The 26,827-nt window shown below is 42.7% G+C and overlaps 1 protein-coding gene across 1 annotated transcript in view; it reads right to left on the bottom strand.

Annotated features, from left to right (window-relative positions):
• ANKH (ANKH inorganic pyrophosphate transport regulator) overlaps positions 1 to 26,827 on the bottom strand; it is a 184,326-nt gene that overhangs the window by 28,056 nt on the left and 129,443 nt on the right. The window contains exons 5-8 of the mRNA XM_040353547.1: positions 20,863 to 21,033; positions 17,601 to 17,735; positions 12,065 to 12,157; positions 1,689 to 1,784 (exon numbers count right to left, since the gene is read on the bottom strand). Of these exons, the coding sequence (XP_040209481.1) occupies positions 1,689 to 1,784; positions 12,065 to 12,157; positions 17,601 to 17,735; positions 20,863 to 21,033 (495 nt within the window). The remainder of the gene's footprint in view (positions 1 to 1,688; positions 1,785 to 12,064; positions 12,158 to 17,600; positions 17,736 to 20,862; positions 21,034 to 26,827) is intronic.

The following is a 26,827-nucleotide window of genomic DNA, read 5'->3' as shown; positions in this document are numbered from 1 at the left end:
GTCACTGTGACAGTGAGTAACAAAACAAATCAGGGGTTGTCAGGGTCAGTAGGTGCTGACCACAGCAGAACTTATCAGCAATTCTTCCCCAGTGATTCAGCAAGCCTGCTCTGCTTACATACACATCAGTACACGGAATCTGCAGCCATGATGAGTATGATGCAGGCAGGAGAAAGTCATTGTTTTCACACAACACAACCAAATGACAGGTGAGAGCAAACACAGCAGCACTCGTTTATATTTGATAGAATATGGTCAGAGCTTGGTTTTTGTGTTTACTACAGGGTTTGAACAATCATACACACTTGTAAACTAGCAAGTATATTTTTATATCAGAGGCAGCTCTAAACTTTGTGAGGCCTTAGGCGTAACTTAAACATGAGGCCCCACTCACGCCCGTAATGGTAAAAATAATTAAAGCAATAAAAATTAACTACATAAATTGCATATATTAAGAGCCTTAAAGTGCTGGTGTCAGTGCTCTCTTTCTCAGCACTGGCATCAGCGTGTTCTCAGTGCTGGTGTCGGGGAACTTCTTTAGTGCTCTCTATCTTGGTGCTGGTGCCATTGATCTCTATCTTGGTGCTGGTGCCAGTGCTCTCTATCTCAGTGCTGGTGTCAGCGCTGTCTCTATAGTGCTGTACACACATAGAGCTCCTTGAACTCGGCACACCTCATTGACCCCTACTGGCACACCTCCCCAAATCCTCAAGTGGCACAGGATTTGGATTTTACTACCCATTCCACCATCCTGGCACCTTAGGGTGGGTGATCCCAGCCCTGCCAACCAGCATGTTCTGAAGATGGGGTTCCTGTTCTTAGATAATATGGGGTCCCTGTCCCCATGGAAGATTATGATGGGGTCCCTGTCCCCAAGGTGAGATGATGGGGGTCCCTTTCCCCAGGTGAGATGATGGGAAGTCCCTGTCCCCAGGGAACATTAAGGGGTTTCGATGTCCCCAGAGAAGATGATGGGGGTCCCTGTCGCCAGGGAATATTAGGGAGGGTCCCTGTCCCCAAGGAAGATGATGGGGGGTCCCTGTCCCCAGGGAAGATTAAGGGAGATCCCTGTTAAATAGTAAGATGATGGGGGTCCCTGTCCCCAGGGAAGATGATGGGGGGGGGGGTCCCTGTCCCCAGGGGAGATGATGTATGGGGGATATGGGGTCATCTGACTTACCATGACCAAGTGTGCAGGGCACTCTTCCATGGCCATCTGGGCTCCCTCTCCGAGGTTAGGGAGATCTGTGTGTGACAGGGAGAGAAGGGGGGCTGACAAACAAGCCTGCGGTGTCCTCTGGCTCTCATACAGCTGCACCTGTGTGCTTAAAGTTTGCGCGGGAGACGTGTGCAGTGCTCGTGAAAGCTTTATTGTCTATCTATAGTAGACAGTAGTGTTTTGCTTGCTATTTATCTAAGAAAGCATCCTCTGTTTCTTGAGATACTGCATCTGATTTTCACTTGACCTGGTATTTGCACAAATTGTGGACAAGAGAAGTAGTGAGATTAAAACCATATATAGACATATTTGTCCTTTATAAATGCCTGAACTCCACAGCAGAATAATATGCATTATTCTACAGAAACAAATGCTATCTGAAATATTTACCATTATCCATTTTCACTGCAGAAAATCATATTTAACCATCAATAGAAATAGAAGAAAAATTGTATAGGTGTCTACATACCGTTAAGGAAAGAGCCATACAGACGAAGGTGAAGTTCTTAATGTGGGTTTTTGTCACCGTACTGCCACTGTTTGACAATTTATTGCTAGGATTAGTCTAGAAAAGACAAATTGAACAACTTTAGTTTTTTTTGTTTCTAGTGCATGCCAAACATCATCAATCTATAACCCATGACCTTATACAGTGGGTAATAGAAGAGAACCACCCCCTTTAAAATAATCACATTTTGTTTTGTTGCATCTTGAAATGAAGACAGACACATTTTTTGTTTTAACCAGCTATATTAACTCAGTGCAACTTAAAACATCCAAGTTAAAGATAAAACACCAGCATGTCAGAAAAAAAAAAAAAAAAAAACAGAATCACTGAGTTGGAAAAAGGATTGCCCACTTGTGTCAGTATTTTGTTGAACCACATTTTGCTTTAATTACAACCTTTAGTCTGTTGGCTTTGTCTCTACTAACTTTTCACATATAGACTTTACAATATTTGCCCACTCATCCTTGCAGAACTGCTCAAGTTCAGTAAAATATGATGGTAACCGTTTGTGGACTGCAGTCTTCAAGTCACTCAACAGATTTTCATTGGAGTTTAAGTCTGGGCTCTTACAGTAATAGGCCATGCAAGGACATTCACTTGTATTCTTCTTTAACCACTGTGTGGTAATTTTTGCTGTGTGGTTTGGGTCATTGTCATGTTGGAAAGTAAACGTTCTTCGCATTGACAACTTTCTGGCAGAGGGCAGTAGATTTTCCTCCGGAATTTTGACGGTATTTTGCCCTATCTATTTTTCTGTCTATCCTGACAAGTGCTGCAGTGCCTGCTGCAGAGAAACACTCCCATAACAGGATATTACCACCTCTATGCTTTACTGTAGGAATGGTGTCATTTGGATGGTGTTGAGTCCAAATAATTCAATTTTAGTCTCATCTGACCAAAACACCCTTTTCCACGTGGCCTCAGAACCTTCAAGGTGCGTTTTGGCAAAGCTCAGTTTAAGGATTGACTTTTTTCTTGCAACTCTCCCATACAAGCCACATTTGTAGAGAATTTGTGACAGGACCGCCTAATAAGGAGTACCACCAGACCTCCTGTAGGGGCCCAGGTTACATTACCCTACAAGGGGACCCGGCCAGTTGGCAGCTTCAAATTTCAAGTACATGTTCCATACAGAGGCAGACGGACCATTCGGGCACTGCCCGGGGGCCCCATAAAAGGCTCTGTCACTGCACCTCTACTTGTTGTGGCTTACCAGTCATACTTCATCAAACTTTCCGGTAGAGTGGTCTCTGTTCACGGTGCTCTCCTCAGCAGTCCAGTTTCCTAGATCGGTGACGTGATTGGTCCCCCCATCCTCCCCACACACACATACCCCCTTACAAGAGGACAGGATGGAGACAGTGCAATGGAAGGGCTGTCGCGCTATCGATATTCTAAACCTAGGGGGCACTGCTGCAGTTACCTGAAATTGGTCCTAGCCAAAGGTGAAAGCAAATGAGATAAGTGATAATAACTGTGCTGTGTGGGTATGGGGGGGTAAAAAAACAACAAACAAAAAAGCAAAACAAAGAACAGTGATCGATAAGTCCCACCAATTGGGCGGGGTGAACTCTACAAGCAATGTGCAATCTGAACTGTGGAGGTGAGTGATCTGGAAAAGGTTAACACTATGCAGCAAAGTCCTTATAGGGAAATTGAATAAACATGTAAGTAAATAAAATACACACGATTATCTATCAAGATAAATGTCCAGGATTGGTACTAGGGACCAATGGTGGGTGATCCCAACAAATAATAAAGGGTAAAAGTCCAGTGAAATCAAGTGCAAATAAAAAGTCTCACATCCAAAAAGCATATATTTAAAGGTGCAGTCCTCAATAGCTGTGAGTAATAGGTGATAAAAAAACAGGAAATCCAATATTTCAGAGAAGAGCAAGCTTCGGTGCGCACACCTCCAGTGGTATAGAATGCTCACCTCAAGGCCATAGCACGGATAGCCTGGATACCACTCAGGGTGTACTCAAAGATCCAGCAGGATGAGGGCTAGATGTAGTCTCTACATTGAATGACCATATTGGAAGAAACAAGAAAAAGAGGAAGATATGGCGTAATACTGGAAGCAAGGATCTAAAAAACGATCAAGCACATGCACATGCACTCACATGGAGGCCGTGAGCAGTGGGCCTATCTCCTACGAACAGCAAGTTCGTGCGACCCAGTCTGTGATCTTGATTGTATGCTGATCCTCTCTCTTTGGCCTCCACCTAAACATCCACAGATACTGGCACTTAAAATGCTCAGTAGGTATAGATGGGCAAAGAGAGAAGAAGGCACATAGTACAGCTCCGCTTCAAAAGTATTTAATATAGGATGGAGACAGTGGCGAGCCCAGTTTTAGGCCACAGAACAGGGAACATCCCCTTTGGGAAAGCCATGCGCGACAGCCCAGGCCAGCGGCCACTCACCGGCCACCCTGACTCTGCAGCCCTAAACTTCCAATTCATTGTGCTGTGTTCCTGGCTGGGAAGATCTGGAGATGATCCTGTGTGTGGATGGAGGATGATTATCACACACTCCTGTAAAAAGAAGCTATGGAGGAGGCAGATTTAAATATACAGCAACAGCTCTGGATCCTGGCTATCAGAGCCTACAAGATAGCAGCCTGGGGCCATAATTGTGAGTAGCAGACATACTGATCCCCCCTCTCTCTCTCTTTCTCTCACTCCTTCTCTCTAACCCCCCACCCCCCTCTTTCACTCCCCATCTCTCTCACCTCGTCCCCCTCACTCCCATCTCTCTCTCACACTCCCCTCTTTCTTACCCCCCACTTCCCCTTCTCTTGCACCCTCCCTCACCCCCCTCTTTCTCACCTTCCCCCCCCACCTCTTTCCCCCCTTAAGGAGTGGAGTCAGGGCATCAGGTATGCTGTACAGGGTCCCCTGATTTTTAACAGCGGCCCTGATTTAAGATATTGTTGTCACATGCGCATAATGACCACTCTTTGTTATCAATTCGTGTGAGTTGCTGTAGGCCTCTTGGTAGCATTTCTGACCAGTTTCCCCCTGGCTCTTTTATCCAGTTTGGAAAACATCCTGATCTAGGGAGGGTCTGTGTTGTACCAAATACCTTCCACTTCCTCATAATAGATTTCAGTATGCTTTTAGGCATTGAGAAAACCTTTGACTTTTTTTTGTGTCCATCTCCTAACTTGTGCCTGCTTGCAACTTTATCCTGGATATCTTTTGACAGTGCGTTGCCACCCATAGTTGATTGCTTGTGTGTTGAAAATGTTTATACCTACCTCACTTATACAAACATTTCCAACAAACTTCCCTCAGGTGCGCTGACTGAAATGCTCCAGGAAAGTTCTTTTCATGCTGAGCTAATCTAAATAACCACAGCTGATCACAGATGAAAGTCAAATGGCTTTGTGTGCCATTGAGAAGGTGATTAGCTACACCTGATTGAGTTTACGAGTCATTTTTAGGAGGGGGGTGATCCTTTTTCCAACTCAGTGTATCTATTTTTTTTTTAACATGTTGGTGTTATATCTTTCACTTGGATGTTATAAGTTGCACTTATAGTAAATATAGCTGGATAACAAAAACTGTGTCTGTCTTTATTTCAGGCTGCAAAGCAACAATGTGTGATTATTTTCTATACCCACTTTGTTAGATACTACTCATTCACACAGCATCCAATTTCTTTTAATTTTTTTTTATTCCTTATCTTTTAGATGTTTTTGAAGACAAGGCATCAGGCAGATTGTAAGAATTCATTGACAGTCTCAGGCCCCGTACACACGTCCGAGAAACTCGACGGGCAAAACACATCGTTTTGCTCGTCGAGTTCCTTGTGAAGCCGCCGAGGATCTCGGTGAGCCAAGTTTCCTCATTGACTAACGAGGAAATAGAGAACATGTTCTCTTTTTGGCCTGACAAGTTCCTCGTCGGTTTCCTCGGCCAAAAGTGTACACACGACCGGGTTTCTCGGCAGAATACGGCTCCGATCGAGTTTCTGGCTGAATTCTGCCGAGAAACTCGGTCGTGTGTACGGGGCCTCACAGTGTCTCTGTCCCCACACAGACTGGGGACTCGCTAAACATACAATGCAGGAGGACAGCTTCTAATAATTTAACCCTTTGTTAGGACACACAGGGGGTTATTTACGAAAGGCAAATCCACTTTGCACTACAAGAAGCTCTACTGATTTTATCATCCAATCATGTGCAAGCTAAAATGCTGTTTTTTATTTTCCTTGCATGTCCCCCTCGGATCTACAGCGACTGCACTTCCAAGTGCACTTTCAGTGCAATTTCAAGTGCACTTTGCACTTGTAGTGCAAAGTGGATTTGCCTTTAGTAAATAACCCCCACAGTGTTCAAATCTAGTTTACAACTGATGATTAAGATCTGCCAGCACATACAGACAGAGTTTATTATGGTATACATTCAAGTCTGAGTTTATTTTTACAGAAAAAAACAGCACATTGGGTATAACTTACCTTCAATGTGATGTGTCCCTTGTGCCTGGTTTAGCACAAATCTTTCTCCTCCAATGCCGCCTCCCCTTCCCATAAACTTCTGGTGTGGCGTGGATTGATAGAAAAAAGGGAGCAATGACAGGTACTCATCAAAAGAACCTGATTATACCCACCCTTTCTGCATAGCTCCTCTATTCATAAAAGCCAGTACTACAGGTTCTATGAATGAAAGGTGATCTATGAATGGAGGAGGCGGAACTATCAACCATCTGCCTGTCCTCCATTCATACATCATGTTACATTTATAGAAGCTATAGTACAGCTTTTATGAATGGAGGAGCTGGGCAGAAAAAGTGGGCATAGTCAGGCTCTCTTGAGTGCCTGTCACAGTTCCCTTAGTTCTATTAACTCCTGCTGCACTGGGAGATTATGGCTGTAGGGATAGGAGGGAAGTAGATTTCTGCTAAACAAGGACACAGCAGCACAATGGACACATCACATTAAAGATTAGCGATATCCCTTGTGTGCCGTTTGTTTATTTAAGTACATTTTGACTTTAACTTCCAAACATCCAGGCATTCAACACAAACATTCAGATTAGGAGTGAACTGTAAAAGCAGGTAAAAAAAGCTAAGCAGAAATTTTAGGAATTCTATGTAAATAAGAATATGTAACAAATATAAATTAGGTGTTATCCAAATTGGCCAGCAAAAGTAAAAATACACTTTAAAGTGGTTGTAAACTCTTACATATACCCAGTGAAGTAACCAATCTCAGGTGATACACAGAGATTAAACACATCCTCCTACATATGTTGTACCTGTTTATCTGCTGTATTCATTCTTGAGCTGTTCAAAGTGCAGAATTTTTACAGCTTGTCGGAGCTTTCAGAAAGTAAGAGCTGAAGTTACTCTGCAGAGCTTAGTGAGGAGAGCTCTAAGAGTTGAATGGAAGGAAGAAACACCACCTTCCCACAGCAAATAGGAACAGAACTGAGGCTGTCAATCACAGGCTGTGTCCTGGAGCTCCCTCCCCTGTCACTTTTTTCTCTTGGTGTCAGGAAAGCCTGCCAGAAATGGCTCATACATATAGCAAGAGGAAGGAGGCAGCAGACAAATTACACTGTGCTCTGTATAGACACAAGTACACATTATAAAGGGAAATGATTTGTTAATTTTTCACATCAGAGGTTTACAACCACCTCAAGGTTGCTGTTCTCAGCATTACTTTGCACATTTGACATGTTTGAAACACTTTGTTAAGACTTTTTCAGACTTCACTGTGTGCATGTTTGCTCTAGGACAGTCAGCCAGGATCAAGATGACAGCCCAGATGTTTTCCCTTTAATATCAATCCATGAAGGCAGTTGCCCCATTTCTTTCCTCAGGCCTCGTACACACGACCAAGTTTCTCGGCAAAAACCAGCAAGAAACTTGCTGTTTTTGTTTTTTTTTGCAGAGGAAACCGGTCGTGTGTACACTTTTCGACGACGAGCCAAAAAGAGAGCATGTCTTCTTTTTCCTCAACGGCAATGGAGAAATTTAGCTCGCCAAGATCCTCGACAGCCTAACAAGGAACTCGACGAGCAAAACGATGTGTTTTGCCCGTCGAGTTTCCCGGTCGTGTGTACGAGGCCTCACAGGTTCATTTAAATTTTCTAAAGAACCTTGTTGACATTCTTGGAGGGTTGCTAAAGGACCATTCAGATGTATAACAGCCCGTAAAAAACAATACAAATAGAAGATAAGACTGTATCGAAGAACTTTTACAAGAATTCTTTTCACCCACCCATTGTAACTAAAAAGGTAATTACCAAGGGTCATCCTATAAAACAGAAAAAAAATCTGAGAAACCCTTTGAAACAAAGAGCTCTGGAGTAATAGTAAATTGTTGTGTGACAAATACATCTACCTTTGACACACATGCACTTTTTCTGCTGAGTGCTTGCAATACGTGTATTATGACATATCGCTGAGTTATGTTGTATTTTACAATAATATGTCATTTGTTTTTTCCAGTATTTTTACCTAGCTAAAGTTTAACTTTTTTTTTGTCTACTGCTTTAGTGAGATCAATTACTAGCCTCTGTGAAAAAAGTTTGCAATGAGGACACACCCCTCCCTCCTCCATTGAGAAATGTGCTTTAATTGCTTTAACTGCCTCTATCTTGATCTGTGAATGAGGAAGGTGATCCTGTGACTTATAGGGATCTCCCCCATTTATGTTACAGGCAGTAAAAGCAATCAATTCGCTTTTCTCAATAAAGGAGGTGGTGGGTCCTCATCAGGAGCTTTTCCACAGCAGCATAGCCCAGAGTCTGAAGCTATTAAACCCCTGCGCATCAGAAAATCATCAACAGAAAGAGGAAGGGGCAGCCCAGCAGTGGAGATTTCTCCAGGATCCAGCGGACTTGCATGTTGACGATTTTCTGTAGATAAAAAGTATGAATTTTATACTACAATATATCCTTTTTAAAATGACACTAAAATTATGATTCTGGTAGGAATTGCAAAGCTATTTACAAATTAATAAAGGCTTTTATTTTTAAAGTTGTGTTTTTTTTTTTATGTGACACTTAGGCTGGGTTCACACTGGTACGACACGACAGTCTTACTACTTTGGATCCGACTTTGCCCTGCGACTTGAAGTCCGACATGCGTCCGACTTCAATGAACAGGGATCCGACTTTGATCCCCGACAATACCAGGCACTGTATTTTCCATACCAGACCCTTATCCGAGCACGCAGCTTGGCCGGTTGGCAAAAGGGGTGGGACGAGCAAGCACTCCCCCTCCTGAACCATACCAGGCCGCATGCCCTCAACATAGGGGGGTGCTTTGGGGCATGGGGGGGCCCTGCCCACCGCCCCAAAGCACCTTGTCCCTATGTTTATGAGGACAAGGGCCTCTTCCCGACAACCCTGGCCGTTGGTGGTCGGGGTCTGCGGGCAGGGGGCTTATCAGAATCTGGGAGCCCCCTTTAACCCCCACCCTATGTGAATGAGTATGGGGTACATCATACCCCTACCCATTCACCTGGAATAAAAAGTGGTAAAAATAAAACACACTACACAGGTTTTTTAAGTAATTTATTAGGAAGCTCCGGGGGGTTTCTTCTGACTTCTCCGCTCTCTCCGGCCTTTTCTCCAAACTCTCTGGTTCTTCTCCCGCTATCTGGTGACGACATAATGGGCGGGGTCACCAAATGACATCACCCAGTGACCACGCCTCATGCCAATGTAAGTCTTTGCGCACCGCGCACACAGCATTACAGCGGGAGAGAGCGTCACGTTAACATCGGAAGAAGAGCAGAGGGAAGAAGACAACAGAGAAAGAGCGGGCAAAAGAGCACAAGATAGCGGAGGAGCCCGACAGAAGACAGGACAGCTGGAGAGTGCAGAGAAAAGGCCGGAGAGGGGAGAAGTCGGAAGAGACCCCCGGAGCTGCCTAATAAGTTACTTTAAAAACCTGTGTAGTGTGTTTTATTGTTGACCCTTTTTTCCAGGTGAATGGGTAAGGGTACAATGTACCCCATACTCATTCACATAGGGTGGGGGGCCGAATCTGGGGCCTCCTTATTAATGGGGGCTCTCAGATTCCAATAAGCCCCCTGACTGAAGACCCTGACAACCAACGGCAAAGGTTGTTGGGAAGAGGCCCTTGTTCTCATCAACATGGGGACAAGGTGCTTTGGTCCCAAAAGCGCCCACCCCCCATGTTGAGGGCATGCGACCTGGTACGGTTCAGAAGGGGGGGCTCTTGCTCGGATGCTCGCATGCTCGGATAAAGGGTCTGGTATGGATCATGCGGGGAATGCCACGCTGTTTTTTTGGTGTAGGGGTTTCCCTTAAAATCCATACTAGACCGAAGGGCCTGTTATGTTTTTGGAGGGGGAATCCATGACGTTTTTTATTTAAAATTTGGCGTGGAGTTCCCCCTCAAGATCATCAGAGCACAAGTCGCATTCCCAAGTCAGATCATGCAAGACGGCAATCCGACATCAGTGATATTCAATGGGCTGAAGTAGGATGAAAGTCGGACCAAAGTAGTCCAGGGAGCATTTTCAAAATCGGACCGACTTGTGTCGGACCAGTTAAGATAGCTCCCATAGGGAAACATTGATTTTCACACGTCATGTGACATGAGCTCCCAATGTCGGAGCGTTTGTCGCACCAGTGTGAACCCGGCCTTAAAGAAAAAAAGAAAAAACTAGTTGGAAAAAAATATAAAGGAAATAAAAAGCAGCTGAAAATTAGCACGAAAATAATAGCTATGGGGAGAAGGGGAAAGGTGAGTTAATTATTAGGGTAGGGTTAAACTAAGAGGTTAAGTAGGAAATTGTTAATTATTTTTTTTTAAACAGCTTTTTTATAAATTGTTAGCTTGCTTTAACTGACTCCATAGCAAATTGAAGGTCATCCCTTTGATCTGCAGATTTCACACTGAGGCGCTTTTGCGTTTTAGCGCTAAACACAGCACCTGCAAAGCACCTGAAAACTGCCTCTCATGCCTCCCCATTGTGAAAGCCCGAGTGTATACACTGCTCCCAATCCACCCTGCCCATTGAAATGAATGGGCAGCGCTGCAGAAGTGCCTGAAAAGCACAAGGGGTTAATCTCTGTTTTGGGGTTAAAAGAGCCCCCCGCCCGTCTGCAAAGCGGCTCGGCAGCGCCGGTAAATCGCAGCTAACATGAGCGGTGCTTTATCTTGACAGCAGAGCGGTCTAGGTGTGAAAGGGCTCTAATGGAACAAAGTAAACATAAAACAATGTTACATTGTGTATATCTGAATCTGACTGAACAATATTTATAAACATTTTCTCAAAAAGTCTGTGTTTTTGGCAGCGTCTTTTGTAAGAGTCGGTCCACACTGGGAATCACACAAAAACACGCTGTGCATTCCTGTGCTATTCACATGCAGTTCTGTGCGGTGTGATTTCAAGCCCATTCATTTTGAATAAGCTGAAATCGGACTGCATCAAAAATAGCACGTGCACTTTTGAAAACTCACTGCAACCGGGTTGCATGGTACTTCTGTACCATGCGATCCAGTGCGGGCACCCTGTTTTGGGTGTCATTAAATTAATATTGGTATCTGCTGCAGATCACAACTGTAGTGCGTTTTAAACATGGTGTGGAAAACACGTTTCCTGCACTATGTTCTGGTTTTAATGGGCCCTAATGATTGCGGTGTTTGCACAAAAAATACTGACAAATGAGAGGAGATATCATCAGCAGGAAGGAATAGGGAGTACTACACAGGCATTGGGTACTTTGATCACATTTTTTTGGGTGTGTGTTGCACACCCCATGCCCACAACTGGGTAAATATCATATTCTCACTAAAAAGGGCAGTCCTTTCAAAACCAAAATAGACATCGGTGGCTTATTCACCTAATAGCTATTTATATCTTTCAACAACAGTTCTTAGCCCTACTTCTTGACACTTCCCTTTCCATATAGAAATATTTGGAAAATCAGACAGGGAAATCAAGATACCTAGTCATGTCAGTTAGGTGGCCACACCTAGGAAATCTAGTTTATAGTTTTCTACGGTCCCTAGTAGAATTATAATTCAAATAGGGATTCAACTTACCAACATTTCTTAAAAACTAAAACATCAATTTTGGCTGTGCTTAACTTTTAATTATTAGTTATAATTTTTTTTGTTTGACTTATAACTAATATAACAAAAATGTGTGCAGGTTTAATGTAGCTTCCTAGTGTTATATCTTTTTTTGAATAGTTATATTTTGAATTAACTCATAATCATCTTTTTCTCAAACAATTTACAATAGGAACTTGAGTCACGAAAAATATAATCCAACTTAAATGTTGTGCACTAGAAGAGTTAAAAAGTTAAAGTAGAAATAAAAGTGTGAATGGATTATTTTACCTTGTCAAATGCAGGATAAACAGCTCGGATCTCCGTTAGCCAACCATATGGCATGTGTCCAACAGGGTAGGTAGCTGTAAGAATGGCCACTGCCTGTGAACAGAGGACATGTACATCCATTAATACGGGCCAGTCTACAAGAGAGGAGGCTATGTCCCTGTCATTTACATTTAAAAGATGTACTGTTCTCTACTGTCACATCTCTTATCACACTCAACAGTGAGAAAATGATATATTGCTAAAGTCCTGACACAAAGATCTTGTTAAAAGTATGACTAGATCACAGAAGATGATATTCGCACAGGAAATGAAAAGTAACCTTTATTCCAAGGTGACATTAAAATAGGTTGTTTATTTACAATCTTTAATCCTTTCCTGATACGATTCAGTGCATGTCAGATGATATTTCACACCTTATTTTACAGAATGTAGTAGTTTTGTTAAAGTGAAATACTGTAAGAACAAGCAGTTTGTCAAATGTAATATATAAATATATCCGAAACAATAAATAACTAGAAGCAAACATTTATGAGAAATGGTGATCTCCAGAAAAAATATATGCAAAGGACAGCAAAACACTATCAACAACTGTTTCCAGAAGTAGAAACAAGCATATTCCACTTATCCCCCTGCTGTCCTTTACATGGAGATTTCCTGGAGCACTTCTTTTAAAAAAATTTCTTAAAAAAATCAATTGATATTGGTTTGGCACATACTGGGGTTGGTTTACTAAAGGAAAATAGGCTGTTGCAGGAAATTTGCCACATAGCTTAGTAAATGGGGTGAAGCTCTGCAATTTTCCTGGCATGTGATTGATTATTTTTTCCAAAATGAACCTTCACCACCTTCGCTAAGCTCTGGGAAAGCTCATTTCCAAAGTGCAACTCCCTTGCAAAGTAAAAAGCTTATTTGCCTTCAGTAAATCAACCCCATTGTCTTAATTATTGCCAGGACTGAAGAATAAATAAATGGGATATTTTTTTCTCAAAGCAGGTAAAGACTTATGCTGCGTACACACGATCGGTCCATGCGATTAGAACGGACCGATGGACCGTTTTCATCGGTTAACCGATAAAGCTGACTGATGGTCCGTCGTGCCTACACACCATCGGTTAAAAAAACTATTGTGTCAGAATGCGGTGACGTAAAACACAACGACGTGCTGAAAAAAACGAAGTTCAATGCTTCCAAGCATGCGTCAACTTGATTCAGAGCATGCATGGATTTTTAACCGATGGTTGTGCCTACTAACGATCGTTTTTTTTTCTATTGGTTAGGTATCGATCGGTTAAGTTTAAAACAAGATTTCTTTTTTTTAACCTATGGATTAATAACCGATGGGGCCCACACACGATCGATTTGGTCCGATGAAAACGGTCCATCAGACCATTCTCATCGGTTTGACCGATCGTGTGTATGCGGCATGAGGCTCTTCATAACATATTTTCTAGCATTTTTTTTTCTGCTTCCTTGGATAAAAAAAAGCATGATTTTTACAGAGCTCAATTGTTCAAGGTGATTTTTACACACACGCACACACACTGTTCTCCTTCTCCTTCCATAGGGCTCGCAATAAGGCTGGGTTCACACTATATGCAGAGCGGCCCACAGCAGGAGGTCCAGTGCATCCCTGTTCTCTGTTTCAGGGGCGATTCAAGTCTGAACTTTTGCCTGAATTCGGACCTGAAAAAGAGCCAAAGATGCACAGGATCCTTTTGCAGTGCACTCTGTGGCTGCCGCAGAAGTGTGTGAACTGGCTCCATTGAGAGACTCATGGGACTTACAGTTTTACAACAACTGGAGGGCCACAGGTTGAGCACCCTTGTCCTACAGTATCCATAAAGTAAAGGCATAAAACAATGCCTCAGTAGACATGAAGTCTCAAAATACAAATTGTACAAACACCATGCCTGCTCGACTGACTTCCATTATGTAATTATGTGCAAACAAAAATGCTGTAATTTTTATTTCCCTTGCTTATGAATGGGTATTCTTTGCAAAGTGAAACTTTGCTACTTTCACTAAACTCTGAGGGCCCTTCCTTTGAAAAGTTAAAGGGGTTGTAAAGGTAAAAATTACCCCAAATAGCTTCCTTTACCTTAGTGCAGTCCTCCTTCACTTACCTCATCCTTTGATTTCGCCTTTAAATGTCCTTATTTCTTCTGAGAAATCCTCACTTCCTGTTCTTCTGTCTGTAACTACACACAGTAATGCAAGGCTTTCTCCCTGGTGTGGAGAAAGCCTCTTGAGGGGGCGAGCAGGAGTGTCAGGACACCCACTAACACACAGCTTCTTTCTCTATCTGCAAAGTAGATAGCGTCCTGACCCTCCTGCTCGCCCCCTCAAGAGGCTTTCTCCACACCAGGGAGAAAGACTTGCATTACTGTGTGGAGTTACAGACAGAAGAACAGGAAGTGAGGATTTCTCAGAAGAAATAAGGACATTTAAAAGCAAAATTAAAGGATGAGGTAAGTGAAGGAGGACTGCACTAAGGTAAAGGAAGCTAGTTAGGGCAAAAATGTTTTACATTTACAACCCCTTTAACAGCCTATTTGCCTTTACTAAATGTACCCAATGGTCTACAGATTCGTCAGAGCTTATACTTCTATGCAAGCCACTGCCTACTTGCATCCACATGCTCTGTCCATTAAAAGATACATTTCTCACATAGGTGGATGGAGCATTTCTGTCCCCCAGTGTCTCCAAGACCAAGAACTGAGTGATCCAGACACCTGAATGCTCAGTTCTCAGTCTACTAGATGTTCAGGGGATAGGGGTGGCTGGCTCAGGCTTTCAGTGGTATGCTGAGAGGCTGAACCAGCTACTGGTCAGGCATCTAGTTGGATCCCCACATAAAACTCCAGATCCCTTCAGAGCCTGGACCAGCTGAGTGACATCAGCCGACAGATCACAGAAGTGCACACCTGTGACCCACAGAAGTAGGGCCAAAAGAGCTTTGGACCTACATCTTTGAGGCTGGATTCACACTTGTGCGGTGCGAATTTCAGATCTGTTATCTCTGCAGACAGATAAGAAAGCTGTTCAGCAGATCATCTCCATTTCAGCTGCGAATTTGGAGACCTGGGAGAGGGGAAGGGGGAGGGGGGAAGTGTATTGAAGAGAATGAGAGAAATCCTGATGAGAACTGAACACATCTGCGAATCAGATGCGTGCCCATAGAAGATAATGGGCCTGAATTCGCACCTGAGCCACACCGCAATGCCTAGAAAACGCACATGTTTTTTCGGAAATGTGCAGTGTGAATGCATCGCACATATGTGAACCAGCCCTATTGAAAACAATGGGCCGGATTCACAAAGAGTTACGCCGGCGTATCAGTAGATACGCCGACGTAACTCGGAATCTAAGCCCGTCGTATGTTTAAGTGTATGCTCAAACTGAGATACACTTAACCTCCCTGGCGGTATGATTCTTTCAGAAAAAACATGCTGAAAGCGGTACCATTATTTGCAAGGAAATTTGGCGTTTTATATTGTAGGTCTGTAATTTTTAGAAATAACTCACTTAAATCTGACCAAACAAGCTTCTAATAGGCATCCCGGGTATGACATTTTTTTAAAAACAAAATTATAAATTATAATATAATAAATAATTATAAATAATTATAACAAATAATAATATAATTATAATAACAATTATTCAATAATGTAATCAAATCAAAATCACTGAAATTTGCTCAGTTGCAGAATTGTTGCTGTCATTATTTTTTTTTTTTTATGACGAATTTCCCCACAAATCGCTATCGCACAATTCTGCAAGTGATTATAATTTATTATCGCTGTTTTTTAGCTGATCTAAAACTATTTTTGACATAAAGGGACACTTTTGGTTGCTATGGACAATCTACAGTTTGCAGGGAGAAAGAAACGTTTTTATTATATAAAATGACATGCATGACACAGGACAGACCACTAGGGACAAGGGGGATATGTTTTTTTACATACAGTACTGTAATCTATAAGATTACAGTATACTGTATGTAAAGTGTTTGTTTACTTTTTTGAATTTGGCGCCGTTCTCCGTCCCCGTGCGTCGTAACGTCGCAGGGAACGGAGATCGGCGACACAGGAGGACGCTGTGTAAATCGAGCGAGGTCCCGCTCGCTCACACAGCGCGGTGGCATCGCTGGATCCAGGGACAAGGTAAGTAAACCATGCCTGTGGATCTAGCGAGGCAAGCCCGAGTCTGACTCGGGGTTACCGCTCGCAGCAGGAAAATCTAACCCCGAGTCAGACTCGGGAATACCGCCAGGCACGTTAAACCTGCCTAAGATATGACGGCCTGCGCCGTCGTATCTCAGGGTGCAATATTTACGCTGGTCGCTAGGTGGCGCTTCCATTGAGTTTGGCGTAGAATATGAAAATGAGTAGATACGCTGATTCACGAACGTACGCTTGCCCGTCGCAGTAAAAATACGCCGTTTCCGTAAGAGATACGCTGCGTAAAGATAAACATGCCCCCTAGGTGGCGTATCCAATGTTAAGTATGGCCGTCGTTCCCACGTCGCAATTTGAAAATGTTACGTCCGTGAATGGGGCTGGACGTAATTTACGTTCACGTCGAAACCAATGACGTCCTTGCGACGTCATTTGGAGCAATGCACACTGGGATATTTTACAGACGGTGCATGCGCAGTTCGTTCGGTGCGGGGACGCGCTTCATTTAAATGATACACGCCCCCTACCTGTCGAATTTGAATTCCGCCGTGTGATTTACGCTACGCCGCTGCAACTTTACAGGCAAGTGCTTTGTGAATAAAGCACTTGCCTGAAAAACTTGCGGCGGCGTAGGGCTCCTGCTGCTGCCTCTGAGTCCTGTGAGGAGAGAGCAGTGCTTCTTCTCTTGGGCAAAGCGCTGAATTGAGAAAAGACTCAGGTAGGTATTTGGGGGGGAGCTGATCATAGAAGGTTTTTTTACCTTAATGCAGAGAATGCTTTTACAATCACTTTAATTTTTTTTCATAATGAATATTTAACTGCATTAAATGTTGTTTTATATCTGTTCTGCAGCTCTAAAATGTAAATCATTTCATAATTTGGTACAATAAATCAGTCATCACTATTAGGTTATAGTGTTACATGGTCATCTAAGGCTTGGTTCACACTAGTGCGTATTTCCCCGCATCCAATTGTCATGACAGGAGATTGTGACCGGCTCTCTATGGAGCCGGTTCACATATCTCTGTTGCGGCTGCGGAACGGCTTTCACAGGAGTTATGTGCATCTTTGGCTCCGTTTCAGGGCCAAATTCAGGCAAAAATTTGGCCCTGATTTGGCCCTGAAACAGAGGACGCACCGGGAGCAGTGTAAACCCAGCCTGAGACAATGCTGCAACTAAAAAGCTTGGCAAAGTGCTCCTGAAAATCATTACTAGCAGCTGTAAGAATGCATAATAGACTGCATAATTTATTACATTAAATGTCATCAAAATAAAACTCATATGTTAATCTACATGTATAACAGTCTGGGTGACACAGCATAGTACAGGTATTTATTAAACGTTATTTCTGACCTACCTCTGTGGCTGCAGCACTTCCACCCAGGTCACGTGAGACAAAGAGATTAACAATGGGTCTGCTGATTCGCTGAGTAGCTAATATTAGAGCTAACGGCCACCAGAAACTCAGCATCTTTCTTATTGTGGCTTCTCCCTATACAGTGAAAAAGAGTCTATTAGTACCATGAGAAGAATAATGCTGAATAGATTTTTCTTGTTTTCCTGATCTTTTTACATTTTGTAATGCTAAAGCTCTACAACTGACATAAACAGAAAATACCAAATAAAGCAGTTCACATGTTTAGTGCAGCTGCTGGAGCAGATTTGTGCTGTCACAGAACAGATGTGCGTTAAATAGTGTAGACTCATCTCTACGTGATTCAGATACCAATATGTACATGTAAAAGCCTGTCAGGATTCCATAAAAGCTGCTGCTGAAATGGCTTAAACTGTGCATGCAAAATGAACTTACTAACATGCCATTTTCTTCAGAGATTCTTTACATTGATATCAATAACAGCAGACAATCTACTACTTCATACATATTTAGAAAGGGTTTATATATATTTTTTAATAAATATGCAAATAAAGATTTATAAAGTTAAAGTGGATGTAAACCCTCTATACACGCAGTGAAGTGAACAACCTAAGATGATACACAGAGATGAACCAAATCTCCCTACATAGGTTTTACATGTATATCTGCTGTCTTCATGTATATATACTATTTAGAGAGTTCAGATAGTGTTAGGAGATTTTCTCTTCCTATTTAACACAGAGTGTGATGTCTGGGCATACAGCCAAGATAAATAACATTTCTGATTGGAGGAAAGGCACACACCCTCTCTCATCATAGGCAGAGACTATCAGAGGTGTTTTGTAAGAGGACCAGCTCCCTGCTAATATATTTATAGCAACCTCCCCTGACAGAAATGTCAAGCTGCTTTAATCTGATGTGTCTGAGAATTTGTCAGGAGTTATCAGGCTGATACGAGAGCTATGGGACTTAGCTCTTTGAAGAGAGATGACAAAACACTGCAGATATATGTGCCCAGCTCACATTTCATGAATCAGGATTCCATTCACTTTAAATAGGTAATCAGGTTGAAAAAAAGTCCATCTAAGTAAATCAATAGAGAAAATAAATAAATTGAAAACCTCCATACACAGAATCCTGTTTTCACAGTTTATCTAGAAGAAGGCAAAAAACCCTGAAGTATGGTCCAATTTTCTCCACTGGGGGAAAATGTTTCTTCCTGATCCCCTAAGGCAATTGGATATTGAGTCAACATACTTTGGTGTTATTACTTATAAATGGCAATAGCCAGTTATATTCTGTACTATGGTATTAAATTATTGATACAATTTGAGAGCTTTTTTATTGTTAACTGAAGGGGTTTGTTAACTAAATTTTTTGTTTGGCTAGAGTAGAGAGCAGTGAAAAGCTATGTTAGTTTTTATTGCTGCCTACTGACCATTTTGAGAGAGTTAACCGGTGGCAGCCCTGTCAGTGGGACAGGTATTAAGGCAAAATCTTTCTAACAAGCACACAACAAAAGTAGGAAGGGGGGAAGTATTTTCATTGCTTTGTGTGACCCTGCTGGAGATTTTGCGGCTAACGGAAACCTCCCTATCGCTGCATGCAATTGGGAGTTTTCTGATAATGTGACCGCCGTGACAGCCAATCACAGCGGTCACATGGTCAAAAGCCCCACCCCACCTCCCAGGAACCGGCGCCAAGGGGTTAATGGAGAATAAAAATACATTGTATCCATTTCTCCTTGCTATAGTAGAAACATGTAAACAAAGAACAGTGTGTTTAAAAAAATAACGAAAAAATCAGGGATAAGTCAAAGTTAGAATTAGGCCTCGTACACACGATAGGTTAACTAGAGGACAACGGTCTGAAGGACCGTTTTCATCGGTCAAAACCGATCGTGTGTGGGCCCCATAGGTTATTTAACCTTCGGTTAAAAAAATGCCAACTTGCTTTAAAATTAACCTATGGATTGGTAACCGATATGTCAAAACTGATCGTTAGTAGGCACAACCATCGGTTAAAAATCCACGCATGCTCAGAATCAAGTCGACGCATGCTTGGATACACTGAACTTCGTTTTTTTCAGCACGTCGTTGTGTTTTACGTCACCGCGTTCTGACTCGATCGGTTTTTTAACCTATGGTGTGTAGGCGTGTCGGACCATCAGTCAGCTTCATCGGTTAACCTAAGACAACGGCCCTTCAGACCGTTGTCCTCTGGTTAACCTATCGCGTGTACGAGGCTTTAGTGCCAAAGCTTAATCCTTTCATGACTTATGCGGCGTACATACGACCGTTTTTGATGACGAGAAAAATGCAATTTTTTAAATTGGTCATTAAAAACGATCGTGTGTAGGCTCCAGAGCATTTTTTCTCGTCGTTTTTCACTTCGTTGTTTTCTCATCAGGAAAAAACGGTCGCGTGTACACTTTAACGACGGGGGAAAAAACGCACATGCTCAGAAGCAAGTTATGAGACGGGAAATTAGCATAATCAGCCCAAAGGGTGGCGTCATTCGAATGGAACTTCCCCTTTATAGTGCTGTTGTATGTGTTGTACGTCACCGCGCTTTGCTCAAGCATTTTTTATCAGGATCGTGTGTATGCAGGGCAGGCTTGAGAGGAATTGCGTAGAGAAAAACTTTGTTTTTTCCCATGACATGAAAAATGATCGTGTGTACGCGGCATAAGCCTATTTCTGACATTTGGTGTTTACAAGTTAAAACTCATATTTTTTGCTAGAAAATTACTTAGAACCCCCAAACATTATATATATATTTTTTAGCAGAGAATCTAGAGAATAAAATGGCAACTGATCCAATATTTTATGTCACACGGTAAAGTTAGCCCAACTTGTTTGTATAATGTGCAAGATGATGTTACGCCGAGTAAATAGATACCAAACATGTCACGCTTTATAATTGCACGCACTCGTGGAATGGCGACAAACTACGGTACCTAAAAGTCTCCATAGGCGACACTTTAAAAAAAAGTTACAGATACCTGGTTAGAGTTACAAAGGAGGTCTAGTGCTAGAATTATTGCTCTCGCTCTGACAATTGCGGCAATACCTCACATGTGTGATTTGAACACCGTTTACATATGCAAGCGCGACTTCCGTATGCGGTTTCTTTGCTGCGCGAGCTCGCGGGGACGGGGGCGCTTTAAAACATTTTTTTAAACTAAAAAAAAAAAAACTTTAAAGGAAAACTAGCTTTTTTTTAATAAAGATTTCAAGCTTACCCCAAGTTCTGGTCCAGTTCTGTCAGGTATCTTGTCATGAATGTTCTTGTAATATCCTAAACATAATGTTGTGCAGCGCACAAGTGCTCCAATGTATAAGGAGAGTATTGGAATTAGAAGAGGCTCCCGGCATTCCAAGTGACTGTGGAGCAGAATGGCAACAAACACAACCTATAAAGCAAAGAAAAAAATGGCATTTATAATTAGACAAAGGCTATTGCCGAAACGCGTCAGTTTATTGTTTTATTGTCACTCTGATGTACCAATAAACAACACTTCAAGGATTACAGTTTTGCCGGCTTTTCCTACTACTGTTCAATCTATAATTAATGCATACAAACAAGCATGCCGAGATTATACCATATACATTACCTGTCATGGAGGCCAAACATTAATAATTTAAAGAAAGATTCCGTTCTTTTTATTTGTCAAATAGAATGTCTAATAAACTTTACTCCACATACAGAAATAATATTAATATTTTCCAGTAATATTAAAAATCAATTCCACACATTACAAATAAAATAGGCCAAAAAAACACACACAGTAAAATACAGTAGCTAACCTTAGTTATTCAACTGACTTTTTGACACACATACAGTGGGGAAAATAATTATTTCATCCTCTGCAGATTTCGTAAGTTTGCCCACAAAGAAATGAAGGGTCTATAATTGTTATCACAGGTGTATTTTAAATGATAGAGACAGAATATCAACCAAAACTCCAGAAAAAAAATCATGATACAAATAAGAAGGCCAGTATGGTGGCCTGAGTTTATGGGAGGAGCCCGGAGGGTATTTAAGCAGCCCACTCACACATGCTCTTTGTCGGTTCAGTGTGCGGTACTACACGTCACTGGGCCGACTCTTCCCAGCTCACCTCATGTCCGTGAGTCTGCGCATTCAATCGCATTCGACACCCTCCCGCCCTTCCCTTTTTCAGGGCACTTCTCAGCATATCCTTCTTCAATTAACTACACATTACTTACCTTGGGTATGCCCCCTTTTCTTGGCATACTGACCAGACCACTAAGGCACACTTCAGGTCTATTTATGTTGTAAGTCTTGTCGCGTGTTTATGTGATCCACATCTCTCTCGGTCAGAGGCTAACGACCATAAATGTTATAAATTGAGTTGCAGTTAAGTGAGTAAAATAAGTATTTGATCCCCTACCTGCCAACCAACAATAATTCTGGCTCCCACAGACTGGCTACACTATGTGCTCCTGTGGTATACAGATTAGTCCTGTCAATTTAAGAAGATGCTCCTAACGACAACTCGTTGTGTGTATAAAAGACACCTGTCCACAGAATCTCGTTCTTCCATTCCAACCAAACGATCATGGGCAATACCAAAGAGCTGTCAAAGGACATCAGGGACAAGATTGTAGACCTGCACAAGGCTGAACTGGGCTACAAGACCGTTAGCAAGAAGCTTGGTGAAAAGGAGACAACTGTTGGAGCGATTTTTCACAAATGGAAGAAATACAAATTAACCATCAATCGCCCTCAGTCTGGAGTTCCATGCAAGATTTTGCCTTAAAAAGGGTATGGATGATCATGAGAAAAGTGAGGGATCAGTCCAGAACTACACGGTAGGAGCTTGTGAATGATCTCAAGGCAGTTGGGTGGGACCACAGTCACCAAACAAACCATTGGTAACACAATACACCACCATGGGTTAAAATCCTGCAGCGCCCGCAAGGTCCCCCTCTTCCTTAAAGCGGAGTTCCACCCAAAAGTGGAACTTCCGCTTAATCCACTCCTCGCCCCCTTACATGCCACATTTGGCATGTAATTTTTTTTGGGGGGGGGGGGAGTGGGGGCTTCAGGAGGAGTGGGACTTCCTGTCCCACTTCCTCCTTCCGCCGAGGGGCTGCAAAGGCGAATACTCTAATCGCCTTTTGGCAGCCCCTCCCTGTAGGCGATCGCATGGGACATGTGACAGGTCCCAGGCGGTCGCCTGTCCAATCAAATGGCGCAGCACCACTCGCGCATGCGCAGTGGGTGCCCGGCCGTGAAACATGAAAGCTGTCAAGGCCGGGTGCCCACAGTTGCAGTGGAGGCGCCGGCGGTGAAGAGGGGGACCTGAACAAAGCTCCCAGCAGGACGTCGCTGGACCGGGAAACAGGTAAGTGTATGTTTATTAAAAGCCAGCAGCTACACTTTTTGTAGCTGCTGAATTTTAATAAACATAAAAAAAAGCCTGGAACACCCATTTAAAGAAGGCACATCTACAGACCCATATGAAGTTTGCCAATGAACATCTAAATGATTCAGAGAAGGATTGGGAGAAAATGCTGTGGTCAGATGAGACCAAAATTAGGCTCTTTGGTATTAACTTGACTGGCCGTGTTTGGAGGAAGAAAAATACTGACTATGACCCTAGGAACACCATCCCTACAGTCAGGCACGTAGGTGGAAACATTATGCATTGGGGCTGTTTCTCTGCTAAAGGTACAGGACGAATTTGCCGCATTGAGGGGCCAATAGACGGGGCCATGCATTGTAAAATCTTGGATGAGAACCTTCTTCCCTCAGCCAGAACACCAAACATGGGTCGTAGATGGGTCTTCCAGCATGACAATGACCCAAAACATACCCCCAAGGCAACAAAAGAAATGGCTCAAGAAGAAGCACATTAAGGTCATGGAGTGGCCTAGCCGGTCTCCAGACCTTAATCCTATAGAACATTTATGGAGGGAGCTGAACTTCGAGTTGCCAAGCGATAGCCAAGAAACCTTAAGGATTTAGAGATCTGTAAAGAAGAGTGGACCAAAATCCCTTCTGAGATGTGTGCAAACCTGGTAACCAAACATGAGAAACACATTACCTCTGTGCTTGCCAACAGGGGTTTCTCCACCAAGTACTAAGTCATGTTTTGCTTGGGGATCAAATACATATTTTACTCACTGAACTGAAAATCAATTTATAACATTTGTATCATGCGTTTTTTCTGGATTTTTGGTTGATAGTCTGTCTCTATCATTTAAAATACATCTATGATAAAAAAATATAAACCCTTCATTTCTTTGTAAGTGGGCAAACTTACAAAATTTGCAGGGGATCAAATAATTATTTTACCCACTGTAGTGTGGCTCATGGGGATTAATCTCCCCTTACCCTGCTCTCAAACCTATTTCTACATGCTAAAACTCAAGCTGTATAACCTATGCAAAGATGTCATGCTTCACCCCCAGTGATGTCATACATGTCTCAAGCTACCATGGCACCTAAACTGCAGCAATAAAATGCAGAGATGTTGCTATAAAAAACATAGACCCTTAACTTCCGTTTTAAAAAAGCTGTTCCTGTTTGAGGTTGTCAATGGGTGTTGCTGGTCAAAGACCACCTATGGAATTTTTCATCTGGCAATTTTACTTACATGGTGGAATTTGAGTATCATATAAAAAAACTAGCACCCCACAGTGAATTACAAAAACAAACTAGAAGAATGGGACATTTAAAGGAGAAGTCTAGCCTGAACTTTTTAGTCTGGGCTTCTCCTCTGGGTCACAGTAGTGCAATTCGTTTTGCACTCCTGTGATCCATTTTCAGCGGAGCGCAGTCTGAAGTCAGCTCTCCGCTGAAGTCACTGCCATCAGTCGGGGCAGCGCGTCGTCACAACTTCCAAGTCGGGATCTGCCAGCTGCCCTGATTGTTGGCAGTCTCAGCATCTCAGCGAGCAGCTGGGACAGCCTCTCCCTGCCCCTCCACGGCTCAGCGCTCCAATGATCGTAGAGAAGCAGAGAGGAAAGAGGCCTCTCGGGGATCTGTGAGAACCGAGCCAACGACGATGTTCGGTGGCTCGGTTCTCAGTGCACAGATGGCAGGGGACAGCTGGAGCATCGGTCTGATGCTCCATCCACCGAGGCAGGGGCGGACTGACCATTCGGGCACTGCCCGAGGGCCCCATGCCACTAGGGGGCCCCATCAGGGTTGCCAGCCTCATTAAAACCAGGGATAGTATGTAAAAATTAGTGTTTTTAAAAAAATCTCAAGATTATAGCTGCCCCTCCTCTCCAGTACCTTTTTAGTGTGTGTATTCTGTGTGTATGTATACTGTGTTTGTATACTGTGTGGCCCCATAATCTATTGCCTGGGGGCCCCATAATCTCCTAATGCCTGGGGGCCCCATGAGTTGTCAGTCCGCCCCTGCACCAAGGTAAGTATAAATATGGTAAACACTCAAAACCTATACTTCTCCTATAAATATAGCTTTCAGGAAATGTTAGACTGCTAGTAAACACACAGAAAAAAATAACATAAAAGCATCAAAATGTTATTATCCAAAGATAAAAAATAGAGGTGAAAAAACCCATATGTATAATAATAAAATATATACAAGAGATAGCGATTATAGGGCCTAGACAAATTGCTAGTCTATCAACGAGTTTCAGGACAGAGGAGTCAATCTTCAAGGTGTTAAAATGCAACTCTACTAAGTGAATATACAGTATAAAAATGTTAAACATGTGTAACAAAATAAACACAGTATACTCAAAAAAGACATGTATCCCCAAAAAGAAAACCTGTCTGAACTATTAAAAAATGGACCTGGCAAAATGCATTGATAGATTAGCAATTTTTCTAGGCACTATAATCTCTATCTCTTGTATACATTTTATTTTTATACAAATATTTTTCTTTTTATCTTGATTTTTTATCTTTGGATAATAAAATATTGTTGCTTTTATCTTTTCATGCATTTAGAGTCGGTTCACACTAGGGCGACATGACTTCCAGCGCGACTTTCAGAGGTGACTCCGACACGACTTGAACATGAACCACAGGGCGATCTGGGGCGATTTACAACACAACTTGAAGTCCTCTCCAGGACAGGAGACTTTCCAGTGGCCAATAAAACAGCAATCAGCTCTAGGGGAGGGAGGGGGAGGGAGGGGGGCAGGAGAGGTTTGCCTGAGAAATGTATGTTATCTTCCTGGAAAGTCGCTTCAGTTAAGACAGGGATCAGACTTCTGAGGTGACTTCCATTGAAATCAATGGGTACAAATCGCCTACAAGTCGGATTGAAGTAGTACAGGAATCTTTTCTGAAGTCGGATCGCCTTGAGTCGTGTGTATTAACACCACTCCCATTCACTTCCATTGTTTTTCTCTACAGCGCAACTTGGGACGACTTGACGCAACATGAAGTCGGATTGCAAGTCGCCCCAGTGTGAACCGGCTCTTACTAGTCGTGTTTTTCTTCTGAAAGCTATATTTAAAGTTACATTCTTCTAGTTTGTTTTTGGAATTTTCCACCTGCACTCAGAGTTTAAAGTGTAAGAGCCGGTTCACACTGGGGCGACTTGGGATCCGACTTGAAGTCGCCTCAAGTCGTCCCAAGTCGCGCTGTCGAGAAAAACAATGCAAGTGAATGGGAGCGGTGTTAATACACACGACTTGAGTCACTCCGACTTCAAAAGAAGTTCCTGCACTACTTCAATCAGACTTGTAGGCGATTTGTACCCATTGATTTCAATGGAAGTCGCCTCCAAGTCTGATCCAAGTCTGATCACTGTCTTAACTGAAGCGACTTTCCAGGAAGATAACATACATTTCTCAGGCAAACCTCTCCCTCCCCCTCCCTCCCCCTCCCTCCCCTAGAGCTGATTGTTGTTTGATTGGCCACTGGAAAGTCTCCTGTCCTGGAGACGACTTCAAGTCGTGTTGTAAATCGCCCCATATCGCCCTGTGGTTCATGCTCAAATCGTGTCGGAGTCGCCTCTGAAAGTCACGCTGGAAGTCGTGTCGCCCTAGTGTGAAACGACTCTAAAGGTTCCACGAACTTGTGAACCCAGTTCTCACTTATTCATAATCAATAAGAAATGTACATGTCAGAATACAGAGAAATAGGTACAAATGTGCAACTGAACAGAAATGCAAGGATACTCATAGATGTGACAGTGATTATAGCCAGGCCGGGTGACAACAGGTTAATGTTTTAAATTTTACTAGTTGTCA

This window comes from Rana temporaria, chromosome 5 (assembly GCF_905171775.1).
Source record: "Rana temporaria chromosome 5, aRanTem1.1, whole genome shotgun sequence".
NCBI classification, from domain to species: domain Eukaryota; kingdom Metazoa; phylum Chordata; class Amphibia; order Anura; family Ranidae; genus Rana; species Rana temporaria.
This window is presented reverse-complemented; position numbering and strand designations above follow the sequence as displayed.